The 14,145-nt window shown below is 44.4% G+C and overlaps 3 protein-coding genes across 4 annotated transcripts in view; 1 reads left to right on the plus strand and 2 right to left on the minus strand.

Annotated features, from left to right (window-relative positions):
- Positions 1-14,145, plus strand: part of LOC137868563 (zona pellucida sperm-binding protein 3-like) — a 251,084-nt gene that overhangs the window by 32,799 nt on the left and 204,140 nt on the right.
- Positions 1,162-3,148, minus strand: atp5pf (ATP synthase peripheral stalk subunit F6). The gene is made up of 4 exons (XM_068705428.1): positions 3,046-3,148; positions 2,386-2,555; positions 1,737-1,861; positions 1,162-1,267 (listed from the first exon to the last, which is right to left on the minus strand). The coding sequence occupies exons 2-4, from the start codon at positions 2,553-2,555 to the stop codon at positions 1,239-1,241; spliced, it is 324 nt and encodes a 107-aa protein (XP_068561529.1). The 5' UTR covers positions 3,046-3,148; the 3' UTR covers positions 1,162-1,238.
- appa (amyloid beta (A4) precursor protein a) overlaps positions 3,806-14,145 on the minus strand; it is a 30,777-nt gene continuing 20,437 nt past the window's right edge. For both annotated transcript variants that reach the window (XM_068705429.1, XM_068705430.1), the window contains 10 exons: positions 12,433-12,566; positions 11,358-11,432; positions 11,112-11,270; positions 10,666-10,794; positions 10,456-10,555; positions 9,471-9,683; positions 9,316-9,369; positions 8,468-8,559; positions 6,862-7,008; positions 3,806-6,322 (listed from right to left, as the gene is read on the minus strand). In XM_068705429.1, the coding sequence (XP_068561530.1) occupies positions 6,221-6,322; positions 6,862-7,008; positions 8,468-8,559; positions 9,316-9,369; positions 9,471-9,683; positions 10,456-10,555; positions 10,666-10,794; positions 11,112-11,270; positions 11,358-11,432; positions 12,433-12,566 (1,205 nt within the window). In that variant the 3' untranslated portion in view covers positions 3,806-6,220. The remainder of the gene's footprint in view (positions 6,323-6,861; positions 7,009-8,467; positions 8,560-9,315; positions 9,370-9,470; positions 9,684-10,455; positions 10,556-10,665; positions 10,795-11,111; positions 11,271-11,357; positions 11,433-12,432; positions 12,567-14,145) is intronic.

Consider the following 14,145-nt stretch of genomic DNA (forward strand, 5'->3'; position numbering starts at 1 on the left):
AAGTGAAATGACTTACAGGCCAAACTGGGGTTTATTAGCCTTGGTGGAAACTATCAATATATCCACAAACTATGAAATCACTGACTAAACGGATATGCCAATATGATTGAGTGAGGGTTACCTTCTAGACACACCCATTACCAAGTCTCGCCTCAGCGAGATGACCAGCGCAGGATGGGGGTCTCTGGGGCGCCATTTCCACACAAGGGCCCCATCATCATTCAATATATGTCACTTATCACTTATCATTCATCTCGATAGCGGGGCCTCTGGCTGGGTTCAGGTGGTGGGAACGGAGGGAATTGGGAAAACTAAAAATATTTTAAAAAACAGCAATATTTAATTGGAAACTTGCCGCTGCCATGTTATTTTTGGAACTGTTTTATATTAGGCTATATTTATACTGTATTATTCCTAAAATTGTTTCTATGTACTGGAAAATGGCAACGTGTATAAACAAAATCCTATTTACCTAATCAGACTTTATTCAAAACTTTTACAGAGGCTTATAAAACATCTTAGAGACACTATTTCTCTACCAGTATCGAGAGCAAAGCCTTGGATCAGTCACAACATATTTGTCGAGTCAGAATGCTGACTGGACAATATCTGAAAATATTTGACTGATTATTAAAGTTATTTTAGATACTTCACAAGCTTAATTCAAATATTTGTCATTTAGATCTACAATGTGACATACTTAAGAGAGAAGCGTCAAACAAAAGTAGAGACAGAAATGAAATATTAGATTTGATCCACTGTTCAGTCAGAATTAATACAAGAGTCACAGTATGCGGTAACCATTAGGGGCAGCTTAAAAGGTACAATATACAGGATTTGGAGCATTAATATAGCAACAGACAACTATTTGCCATATAAAGACATGGGTTAGTAATGTCTCACGTACAGAATGCGTGTTGTTACGTTGCTTTGTTGACATTTTGTTGTTGCTTTTAATGCATTTTCCTGCATGTGCGAGTGCCCAACTTATGACCTCCGCCCTACACTGCTCTCATAAACGCAACATACAACTTACTGACGACACAGCGGTGGAAGCGAAGCAGCCACCCTACGGTCAGCCGGCGGCCATGTTGAGAGTCGTTCGGAGGCAATAGATACTCCAAATCTCATACTAAGTCCCTTTAATTGACAACCAGTGGATCATGGTTCAATCCATCATCTTTTTATTAAATACAACATATGCGTGACATGTAGGAGATATACAACATGGACAGCATTCACTTGGCCGTTTCTTCAAGCTTGGGCTCTGGGAAAAAAAAAACAAAGAGAACCGTTAGTGATAGTTGTTGGTTAGATATTCCCTGAGTTTTGAAATGAGACACATCACAGCTGTACAACACATTACACATACTTGGAATTAGATTTAAAATCTAGACCACAGCAATATGTAACAACTAGCTAGATCTAGATTCAACAATACAGTGAAGCTCGCGGATAAAAGCTTCGTCCTGCTTTGACAAGTGTCATATCTAAGTGCTATATATAGACACAGACAAAGCCCCATTACAGTGAGTCTCTCTAGAGCCAAAGGAATACATATTTATGAGAGGGAACTGTTAAATAGTGTGGAAGCAAGAAATCTCTGACTGTCACGTATTTAAAAAGTCAATATAAGCACATCTTATTGTAATTTCACAGCTGTGGCTGATCACAATTCAGGATTTTACCCAAACACTCACAGAACACAATGTAAACCAACATAAGCCCAAACTAACCTGTGAATTGGATATCAGGAAACTTGGCGAGATCTCCTCCGCCATAGAGCCTCTGCAGTTTGGTTACCTCCTCGGACACGTTCTTCTGGTAAGCTGGTCCGGCTTCCACAATGCCGCCCGAAGACCTGGGTGAGCCAAGGCATCAAATAATATTCAAAAGATGAGCGTGACAGCGATGAGTGGAGGAGACGTAAATGCGTAAGCAGCAGGGACTGAAATTCAAATGCATGCTGAAGAAGCCAAAAGGTTGCTTTCGTCATTTTTTAAAGGAAAAACTCTGAGCTTCTATCTTTTAGGGATGCAGCAAGAGAACGACCGATTACGTTGTGGTTGGTATGTTGTGGATGTTGAGCTCCTCGCTGCCTCATCCCTTGCTCAAAGGTCGCAACTGTTATCACGCCGGAGTCGTGTCCAGCCAGTGGCTTCTTCTGCTGGTTACTGCTGTCTTGAGACCGAACGCAAATGACCCGACACAATATTTAGACGGCGCAAAATTGATGCAACACGGGATAAAAATCGGCTAACATGGCGAATATCGGCAAAACGATTCATCCCTACTGTCCTATCTGGACTCTGATCACCCCAACCTCACACAAAGTATGGACATGTCATGTGGGTATATGACAACAGTTATATATCATCTACTGACTTGCTCTTGGTGTTGTAGTCCCGGATCTTTTCCAGGAACAGTTTCTGGATCGGGTCGAGCTCCTTGGTCCGGTTGAAGAGGACCGCAGAGAGCCCGATGTTCCTGCGCAGGGTGAGGCTCACGGCGGAGCGCAGCACGGCGCTCAGCTGGAACAAACGGTGAAGCGCCATCTGAAGGAACAAAAAAGACCAACGGTTACGTTGTTATCAAGCTGTGCCGTTGGTTAGCTTTAACAAATAACCGTTAATCTCTAGCATTGCTAACGTTCGCTTGCTGCCGTCTTACCTACCTAGCTATAGCTGAATGACTTTGAATTGGCTAACATTATATACTTAACAGGTGCCACGTTATATTGATATACTTATAATACTTAAACAACTATTGAGTTGTGTCTCAACACCACCGTGCAAAGCCGGTTTCATTCTAGATGCTAGCTAAATATCTTGTTTGCTTCAATCACACTTAGCTGCTAACACCTGCTAATGCTAACATGCTAAGATAGCTTTAGCTTTCAAGTGCCCTCCGTCGTCTGCAGTAAGCCATGCTAACGTAACACTCACTAAAGCTGAGGACATGTATTCATCAGTATGTACAGTTATGACAAATAAGGCACAGTTACATGTTTAATTGCATGTTTTAAAACTCAGTAACGTTACTCACCTTGGGTTTGACACTTTCAGTACAAGATCCAAGTGTGGATGACCGCGGTGGATTGTGGGAGTGTTGTGGCGTTCGTGGACGTCAATATGGCGCCTCCTTTGCGCAGCGCTGCGCATATCTAGGTTGACCTCACATGACACCAAATTATCCCAAATCGACCAAAGCGGAATATGCAAGTAAATACCATTTAATTTAAATAATTGTTTGACAACATCTGTTGCTGTTTGACTTGTGATAATCACACCAGAAGGCACAGTGTAGTGTATTAACCTCTGGAACACATACTCTTCCTCTTTTTATTTAGACTTTTTCCACTGCAATTGTTATGCCGGACATGTTACTTTTACTGTGTAATTTCACCATGGCCAAGGTCAGGCACCCCCAACCGAGTTATTAGGAGTTTGGCGCCTTGCTCAGGGGCACATCGGCAGGATAGGATAGTCAAGTGAATTGCAGTCCAACTAAATCGTAGATTTGACTTCAGTTTAATGCAAAGTAGTTTAACTTTTGGCAAGAATACCTGGGTTCATCTGTGTCATGAAGCCCTCTGATGTGTCCTCTAGCAACACACTGAATCCCGGTCAGCTCCAGTGTGCAGAGACCGACTTCTCCTCAAATGCTCCTTCAGAGTATCATTTTTCACATTAACACCTTTCCAATTATTAATACCAAAGATCAAGACACCAAATTATTAGAATGAAAACAGGTTGCACGAAGAAAGCAGGTGTGCGTTAAACATCAAAAACACAAAGACACAGTATCTGTATGTACATTCAAAACTTTATTATGGAATACAGTGTAGAAAGCGTTTTCCCAGTCAATGCAAATGGCCTGCACAATATTACACAGTGGAAAACGAAACCAATATATAACCCACAGAAAAAAAAAAAAAGATAGAAAGAAAATCCTGCTTCCTCTTCTACTCTACTGCCCTCTGTTGGGCTTCTAATGAGCACACTCTGAAAACCAAGGACCCACCCCACTGCAGCCTCCATATGAACACCATTTCCCCACAGATCTTACTCGCCATTCGATGTATTCACAGAGTGACTGTATTTCTTTCCATGTAATGTTGGAATGGTGACAAACCATTAACATGAGCTGACTGAATGAAGATGAACGGGAGACTCATATTTCATCCCTGCTTTCACATCCCTGCCCCTGGCTCACTTGCAGCTCTCTCAATGGCGAGCGCCAACCATCTATCTACAGGCGACGGTGCACTGCCTCCGAGGAGTGAAGTGTGCGTTGATGGTGGAGAGGTGAGCAGCATGCCTGGAGGGAAAGGAAGGCAAAGGAGGGAGGGGAAAGGAGGTGCTGGGGAGGGAAAATCCATTATATACACACAGGCTGGCTGGCTATCCATCTGGAACTGCAAGTCATTTCCTCTCTACCTTGCCCTCTTTCCTCCTCCTCCTCCTCTCAGCGCTCCACTTGTTCTACCAGCAAAATGATTACCAAACCAAAAAATAGACTGCGTCGGCTTACAACTGGACGAAACACCAGACTGAGAATGACAAAACATACACGCAGAGATAATCCTAACCCCATCCCCCATGCCGGATGCCTCCCATTTTTTTCGCTCCCTTCCTGCTCCCTGTAACCTTCACGCCCACAACATGCCCCTTTTCCAGAAATAAAGTAACATGAAATCAACAAAAAAAGCAAAAGAAATAATAGATATATTTATATATAAGGGGGTGATTTCTGAGAGCCCCTATGCATGAGGATTTTTAACACAATATATTTTAGTGAATGAGAATAATATACAAACAGAGATGAAGCCAGCCCCCCTCCTGTAGCTTCAGGAACGTAGCATGGTTTAAAAAAAGAAAATAAGAAAGAAAAGACATGAGGAACACACTTAAATTCCAAAATCACAGATCTCTTTTAAATGTGTATTTTACATGATATCAAAGCAGAGCCCGTTCATCTAGATTTATATATTTTTTTTTTCATCGTTTGAAGTCACGTGATCACGAGAAGATACTAAATGTACAATCTTGCTAGAATGACAATCTATACGTGAGAAAGGATCTCAAGAGAGAGCAGCGTTAAGATCTTGGTTGGTTTTTTTGTATTTTTTTTTTCAAAATCCTGTTGTCATTGTTGTCATGCACTACATAGGAACAGCTAAGACTTCAGCATTACTTCAGTAACATTACACGCAATTTAAAAAAAGGACTTTACATCGGTTGATTAATTTTTTTTCCCCTCCGTTTTCATTCTTTTTTGAAAAACAAAACCTTGAAACGAAAAGAGAAAAAACTCTAAAATAAAAACAGCTCATTCAGAATACATAATTATTACCGTCGTCATCAACATATTCATTACCATCAGAATCTCCAAATATCCTTAAGAGCCTTGTGTGACTTAACACAGCCCAGCTATCGTAAGAATGCCTAAAGAAAAGAGGATGGAGGGGAGGGATGGAGGAGGAGGAGGAGGAGGAGGGGGCGGGGGGGTACTCCAGTGTAGACTGTAGAGTGAGTGCAGTAGTGGTGCAGTTAGTGGGAAAACAATGGACTTCATTTAGAAAAATAAATTTGCCTGATTTAAGACGACTTCCATCATATAATCATTACAAAGAATATGATAGAAACAAATGAATATGTCCAAAGTTTGAATAATGATTCTGCAACCAATTTTTGTAAATGAGGCCCAGGGTCAGCGTGCGCCTAAAATCCCACTGATCAGTGGTCAGATTTTCCTACACAAGTCCACACCTAAAACTGTCCCACGCCAAAAAAAAAACCTGACTATGCACTGGCCCTGAATCAGCGTGGAGAGAAAGCGCTTCTCTCCCCGAAGAGAGGGTTTGTTTCAAAGAGCTGGGCGGGGCCCTTCTTCTCTTTCCCTACATCAGCAGGCCCAGACGGAGCGACGAGTAAAAACTTTCTTTAATTAGAAGGCGTCTCGCTCCGATAAAGTGAACAGACATGGTGCAAACTGGCTTGGCCACAGTGTCCGCCCAGGCAGAAATGAAAGAAAACCCTGGCTACAGTCGCTCCAGCATGGTCGTAACTGACTATTTCAGTCACTCAATGATCTAAGCCACACTGCCTTGTGGAGACGTGGGGCTATTCAAGGAGGGGGGGGGGGGGGAAGGGAAGGGAAGGGAGAGGAGGGGTTGATGTGTGGGAGGAGATGTCTGTGTACATGTGTGACATTCTCCTCAGTTCTGCATCTGCTCGAAGAACTTGTAGGTCGGGTTCTCGTAGCCGTTCTGCTGCATCTTAGACAGGTGGCGCTCCTCGGGTGTGACGGCAGCGTCCACCTGGAGGGGAGCCAGAGAGAGAGGGTGGGGGGAGGTTAAGCAAACACACACACACACACACAACAATCAGACAATGTAAAGACAATCTACATTTTAAGACCTTTTTAATGCCTCCTTGAAGAGTAATCGGCAAAAATAAAGAAACACGGCTGCCATAACTACCGCATTTTTTTAATTAAACAGCTAATGGAAGTTCTGGAGTGATAAATGAGGATAATTAGAAAAAAGAGGCAGGAAATTAATTGTTAACTGGCATTAATCCCATCAAATTTAGTGAGCAGAGTGTACAACACCATCCCAACTCGACATTTTTCAGCCTTTTTTTCCCCAGACTGTACATACACGACACATACATTCAATACTGACAAGCAGCTTGCACTCACACGTGCATGCATGTGCACAGCATCACCCCCCCCACACACCAGATTGACAGGCGTCTAGAACAGCTTGTACACAGCGCACACACACACACACACACACACACACACACACAAACACACACAAACACACACAAACACACGGGGTCAGCCGTTTCCCACCTCGATGACTCCGTGGTGGATGGAGGTGTACTGCTTCTTCCTCAGCATCACCAAGGTGATGACGATCACGGTTGCTATGACGACACCTCCAACCATCAGGCCGATGATGGCGCCCTTGTTGGAGCCCACGTCCTCCGCGAAGAAGACCTGCAGGGAGTTGAAGGACAGATAGATCGTCACGTGACCTATCGGTCGCATGGACACGACCAATTGGAACCAGCGGGACGGTTTTTCCATAGATTTTCAATGCACACCAAGGACTCTCACTGTGCGCCATGGACAGTATGTGCTACTGTGTGCTTGTGACACTGCTGAGTAATGAGTGTGGTGTCAGCAGGCCTCAGAGTTAATTACGCTTAGATGGTTTGCATGTTACTTCTCCCAGAGTTCCAATGTGCTTTTAGTCGCTGCTTCTACTTTCATTCCACCATCTTTGAATATCGCTGAAGGAGGAGAATGCTGCTGACATTCAGAGTTACAGACCATTTACTCCCGTTTTCGTCTACCCAAAGCATTTTGCAGGCCATGCTGTGCATAATTACCAGTACATTTCCGAACATTTACCTGTTTTTGTCATTAGAGAGGCAAATTTAGCTCGAAAACAACTGTTGGGGAACGAGGACGCACCGCATAAGAGCACATCGACAGTCTGTAAGGTGGCTTGTTTTTGAGAGGGTTTTTTTTTTTCCTGGTGGAGAATTTTGGCAGTCAGGTGATTTACAGAAAGCAGAGCGCACCATAAAGCAACACTGATGCAGTATGACTCAGCTCCAACACAATACTAAGACACGTGATTAAAAATAAAAAAAGGCAAATGAAGGCTTCAGCTCCTCTGTCATGGATTACGCTGCTCTGTGGAAATAAATAGAAGCAAATGGCGGCTTCTGAAGGGAGGAAAACAACTCCTGGTAACTCCACCTATGCTGACGCCAGCAGGGATAATGGGACGGAAACCTTCACCACCGTCACTAAACTGCAGATAATCTTACAAAAACACAGCTTGACTTCGAAAAACACTGCTACCTCTGCTCGTGTCAAACACTGCAGTGAGTGTGGATTTAATTTCAGGCTGGCGAGCCTCCTCCAGATTAATCCTGCAGAACGCTGATTGGGGTTACGGTGAATATCAAATGAAGGAGTTGACTCAAGGAGGCAGCCCGACACACTGGCTGCCCATTGTGAATGCAAGAAATGTGATATGTAATAAAATGTAGGGATTAAAGAGATTAAAGCCTTTAGGTGAGAGGAATAAGGTACGCGGATTTGGATTTGACAGAGGACGGATTGAGGTTTTTGTGCAGGTAGTACAATACTGGATGAGATTAATGAATGAATGCAGAAGTGGGTTAGCGCCTGGTAACGCTTTTAGCACTTGTGGCTGACCAGAAAAATACACGCGCACATAAACTTAACTCTGATCAGAGGAGCGTGACGCACGCACGGTTGTCTCCACGCCTGTGTGTGTACTTATGGAAAAAAAGAGGGCAGAGTGCAAGCCTGAGTCAGTAGATTCACCTTCATGCTTGTGTGTCCTTCTCTCTGTTTAGTCTGCAGATACAAATTGATCGGTGAATATCAAATGAGCTACTCTCTGTTGTTTGTTTACCAGTTTCTGGTGGTGAACTTCGTATTCGGTGCTCTGCCTGTCCTCTGTCTCCATCCGCAGCTCAGGAACAGCTTCCATCTTCATTCCAGTCACTGGCAGAGGGAAGGAAAAGGACCATCTATTATGGATGGTGACACTCAGCCGCTTTCCCCTTCTCAAACTCACTCGCTAAAGCGGGACGGACAGCCGAGCGTTTGAATGTAACAGCGGCATGAATTGAATATAGCACATATATAGCACAGCGTTAACAGCACGGTATAGACTCTGTTCCTGCATCACAAATCTAACAAACCCAGCTAACGCCTTAATGGAGGTCAAGTGGAGTTGGCTGTATGCAAACAATGGCGGAGAGAAGGAGAGATAATGGAAAAATACGGTGCTGTCTCTACTTCAAAGCGACCTTTTAAGAGGAGACATTACTTAACCTGGTGAAATATTTTATATTATTAGCCTGAAAGCTACTTTAACAAAGCAATACTTGTGAAAGTTAACATGCAACTTTAGCAATGATCTGTATACAATGACTACATTACCTACATATGCTTATATATGCTCCCATGGCTGTCAGCAGAGCGGATATGATTCATTTATTCAAGGTTAATAATTAACCAATTCACTTTTTAGTGCCGTTATGAGCCACTATTACTTAGCTTTTGGGTTGTCAGGTTGTAAAGAACACATATAGCTGGCGAGCGGTTCATAAGAAAAAAAGTAATGCGGTTACACACGTCATCAGTGAATCAGCTGTTTAACACATTTTGAGTGAAACACTATCCGTTGGCATTTCTAAATACATATCAATACTTAAAATCATGATATTGGGCAACTTTTTGGACAATAGTACCAACCTGGCCGTGTGGGAATGCCTCTGTCAAGACTGGGGCGAGAGTCAACTGGCTCAACTAGAGAGAAAGAAAGAGAAAGCAAATACATTTTGGGCGTCATTTTTTTTTGTCAACTTTGAACCAGAATGTAACCGACAACCCGGCGCTCCAGCAAGTACCCTGGTTCTCAGTGTTGGGCTGGTTGAAGCTCTCAGGGTGGACGAAGCCGACTCCCCCCAGGCCAAGTGTGTCCTCCTGGGTCAGCAGGTCGGTCTGGCCGTCCCCCATCTCCTGGTCGGGCATCAGGGCGTCGTTGCCGTAGCTCACCCTCACGTCCGTCTGCAGGTTGGCCAGCTGCTGGGCCATCTCTGTCTGCTCCCTCTGCAGAAGCTCTGGACGCAGGCAGGGAGGAAGGAAGGAGAGAGGTCAGAGGAAGTGAAGCGGAAGACAGAGGGAAGGAAGGAAGTTCCACTTCATTTATCAAACTTGTATTTTGTCAGTTAGTTTCAACATAAAATGCTCCCTATGGTGAAAAAATGATAAACGAAAGAATAATTTCTTTGATAATTAGAAATATTTTATCCCATGCGAGGACCCAACTGTTGCTCAATCAGGAGGGACAGACAGCCTCCAAGAAATGTTATAGAACATGGTGCTTTTTCTTCTGTGTATGTTAGTTCCTGCGTGTGTTTTGCCGGGGCAGCACAGACTGTGACAGTCTCCGAGACAGAGACACAGATGGCTGCGTGACGCACTCAACTCCAATAAACCCAAAAACCCACAGAAACCTAGCGAATGCAGGAGAGGAAGGGAGGGAGGGAGGGAGGGAGGGATTTATCTTCCCGGCGAACAGTTTCATTTGACTCCGAACAAAAGAATTAGGCCAAATCACTCCCATGCCCTTATCAACACAAAAAAAATAGCCTTTTTGGGGGAGCTGGAATTTGGAGCATTCAATCTCTCCATAACATGTAGCTCAATCGGGACATTGTGTCTTCTAATATATCTTTCTCATGCCAGGGTCAACAGTCACATTTTTATTGTCTCGTCTCTCTACCGACACTGCTCTCTCAGCTAAAACCACCGTTCCATCTTTCTCTTAGTTTCCACTATGAATTCATGTTTTCGAGTGAAAAACGAGTGTCTTAATTGTCACAAACTCACCAACTTGGTCCTGGATGTCGTCGGCCACACCGGGCACCTTGTAGAGAAGTCCCAGAGACTGGTTCATACGCTCCTCAATGACACGCAGGTGGGTCAGCACCTTTTATACACACATAGACATAAGTAAATACAAAGCTGCATCAGCCTCTTCATAAAAAACCCTGCATAATATATGTAGTTAAGTGGCAAAATGACATCATTTACAAGTACCTGAGGTCTGATCTGCGCGGCCTTCTTGGGATCCACCATGCGGACGTGTTCAAAGTGCTTGAGGGTGTGCTGCCTGTCCTTCTGCTCCGCACGCACATACTTCTTCAGCAGGCTGAAGACGTGGCGAGGCTGCAAAAGACGATGACGGACGGGTTCGGAGCGGAGGAAGGACGCGGCGATATATATTCATATACAGCGTGGATCAGAAAAACAAACAAGCAAAAGTGAGTGACATTGTTTTTCAGGTTAACTTCAGGTTACGTCATACATTTATCAAGACACGAATCAAGCTCAGCTTTTAAATTATTGCTTTTTAGGGAGTTCATTTTTAGCGTATTTACACAGCGGCAAAACATAGACGCAAAGGACAAACTAAGCAGAACAAGCCCACCGATCATCTGCATCAGCCAGAGGAAAAGACAACACTGTGTGTATATGTAGCGTACCCTGGGCGGGTCCTGCTGCAGCGCCGTCAGGTAGCTCTCCAGAGCCAGGCGGCGGCGGTCATTCAGCAGAGCCTCCACCCGGGCCATGTGGGTCTCCACCAGCTGCTGCCGCTCGCTGGCCGCCTCCTGCTCCAGCGCCTCCACCTTCTCCTGGAAACGCTGCACAACATTGCAACATATAGGTAAAAAAAATGTTTTTGAAAAGGACTCATGGTTCGATGCGTGTCCTGCATGTGCATGCATTACCTGGATGACGGCCTTCTTGTCTGCACGGGGAAGATTCTTCGCTTCCCTCTCGGCCTCCTCCCACTCTCTCATCACCTGGGTACAACAAATGAAATGCAACTTGTCAATCTACTTTATCTTTGCACATGTTCTGCCACAGGTTGGATTTCACGCTTGAGTGAAACATCTCGTTGCTCTTTGTGGTCTTTTCACGGCTGTCCAAATGGTAGAAAATCTGACATTTTACACACGGCTTTGAAAAGATAACATCTGGGCTGCAGGGGGGCAAATATCAGCTCCTTCCGGCCTGTGTAAATAATCCTTTCTGATTGAGAATGTTGAAATGGTGGAGTGTCTGCTTCTTAAATCACAGGGGGATTTACGTGCCAGGTCAAAGTGCAGTGTGATGAAGACAGCAGAAGTCCCAACAGTTTCTGTTCCCTTTTTGGTCAGCTTCGTCCTCTCTGACTCACTTGGTGAATTCTTTAGTTCGACCCAGGCCTTTACCAAACACATGACCTCACAGTATCTGTAAGGATGACGTGAACTGTGTGAAATGCGATGATACTGCGGCTGTAGCTACCCACGGAAGAAAAGCTATCTAGAGCGGTGCACAAACTCTGGCAAAAAAAAAAAGAAGAAGGAAAAGAGCACTTTTAGAGCCACTAGGTTGTTATTGCTCCTGTCTGGAGCTTTGAAACTGTGACATTGCTGTGGACCATCTGGCTCTCTGCCGGAGCGCGAGCCGGTTGATTAAAGAACACAATTAAAGTTGAATTGGCTCGGTCGGCTTACCCGGGAGGGATTTAAAAAAAAAAAAAAAAAAAAACACGCACCTCTTTGTTTTTACTTGACACACCCTTTCTCCCTCCATTTTCAATTCATGAGGAAAAAAAATATTTGTCCTCCCTCTGCAACAAAGAAAAATCCACCTCTCTGTTCTCCCCGCTCAGCAACCGTCACGGATTCATGTGTACGCAGTGACTGCTGATGGGCTTTCAGTCTGCTGAACTATAAAGAAACAAACATCAAATCCTCCCTCCTCATTTATTCCCTTTCCTTCCGTCCTTTCTTCCTCTCCCCTCTCCGTCAGTACCTGGGACATCCTCTCGCGGTGCTTGGCCTCCAGGCTCTCTTTAGCCTTCTGGAAGTGGGCGTGTTCGTTCTCATCAGCAGGCGTCTCCAGGTAGTGGTCCACGGCGTCGGGGGAGCTGGGCGTGGCTGTGGGTACTGCAGGAGATCGAAGAAGAGGGAGAGAAAGAGGAGGCAGGTGGTTGAAAAGACATCATCTTTTTACGGCACGCTTTTATTTGGATGATCTGGGGACTGGCTCCGTGTTTTGAAAACACAAAACACAGAGCCTGAAATGGGTTAATAGGGTTAGTGTGAGATCAGGAGAGAAGGAAGACGAGATAGCAGCTGTAGCCGGAAGCCAGCACCCTCCAAAAAGCAATCAAAGGAATGCTTCAGATGACCCGTAGTCTTTTGTAGAATAGGGACAAAACCCATCTCTCACTTATGTAACTTCATTCAGAGCGTGATGCAGCTCACATGCCAAAAACACTGACGCTGGAATTTATCCTCTGGGCTCAAAAGCAGGGACTGGATTTTGGTCGACTTAGCAGCAAGAAACAGAAATGGACCACATAAAGCGTGAAACCTGGACTTAAATCCGTGGAAAGTTGATTATCTTCCACTAGTATGCTATCAAGAGTGGCGGGTGGTACGTGTGTGATTCTGAGTGTGTGTGTGTGTGTGTGTGTGTGTGAGTTTGCATGCGTGAAGGTCGCACGTCATGTGAAATCGGTTATGTCTGATGAGAGCGCATGACTGCACGAGACACAACAACAACGGAGAGATGTTATTCACTTTGACCTAAGCCGAGCGCTTTGTTCGCCTCCATTCCTCAACATCATTGAAAGGATCACTTCTCCCCAATTAAGATTTCTCACTTACCTCTAGTGGTATCATGCAGATAGTTTGGTTATTTATGGGGGTGTAGAGATGTCTGTCTCTGCCTATCTATCTACTTTCAGAATTTGTTTAATTAAATACCACTTGTGTCCTTGTTACTCTGGATAATCCCCCAAACACACTGTGAGCTGTTTTTTTATTGGGACTATTTCTTTGGTGAAAAGAAATGAAAATTGATTGGAGGTAGGTGATAATGTTCTTTTTTTTTAATAAATGGGCGAACAAACCCTTTCACCTCTGCACATGAAGACTTACCTGTGTTATTACTATCATTATCATATGCGTTGCATTTACAAATTTGCTAAAATACCAGTTGCACTGAGACCGTGAATGACCGTTAATTGACCACACAGGCAAAAGTGTTTGTGTGTTTTGTCGTGGAGGAAACAAGACACTGCGGCACTTTCTCACCTCCACTATACTCAGCAGAGCAGAAATCCCAAACCTAAGCACGCATGCACACACACTATCACACCTAAACACACACCGTGGATAAAATTAGATCACAATACAGGGAGATGGAGATAGCATGACTCCATTTTGCTGCAGGGCAGATTGTGGCACTTCCTGTCTGAGATGCACGCGCACACACACACACACACACACACACACACACACACACACACTCATGCATATATCAAGCAAGGTCACTGAACCTTACACAACACTAAAATCAGCATCAGAGCCAAATACTTAAACCGCCTTCCGCTCCCCAACTATAACACAAAACTCCCCTCTGCGCGCGCAACACACACACACACACACACACACACACAGTAATGAAAAAAAAAAGCCAGAAGAAAAATAGGTTGGCAATCCAAGACTGAGCAACTGT

Source organism: Cebidichthys violaceus, unplaced genomic scaffold (genome assembly GCF_023349555.1).
Source record: "Cebidichthys violaceus isolate CVI_PGR_0920_01 unplaced genomic scaffold, fCebVio1.0.p SCAF_118, whole genome shotgun sequence".
Classification (NCBI taxonomy): domain Eukaryota; kingdom Metazoa; phylum Chordata; class Actinopteri; order Perciformes; family Stichaeidae; genus Cebidichthys; species Cebidichthys violaceus.

Coding starts and splice junctions, on each gene's coding strand:
- atp5pf (XM_068705428.1), bottom strand. CDS start 2,555: ATGGCGCTTCACCGTTTGTTCCAGCTGAGCGCCGTGCTGCGCTCCGCC. Junction 1,862..2,385: donor GACTACAACACCAAGAGCAA/GTCAGTAGATGA, acceptor TGGCTCACCCAG/GTCTTCGGGCGGCATTGTGG. Junction 1,268..1,736: donor TCCTGATATCCAATTCACAG/GTTAGTTTGGGC, acceptor TTTTTTTCCCAG/AGCCCAAGCTTGAAGAAACG.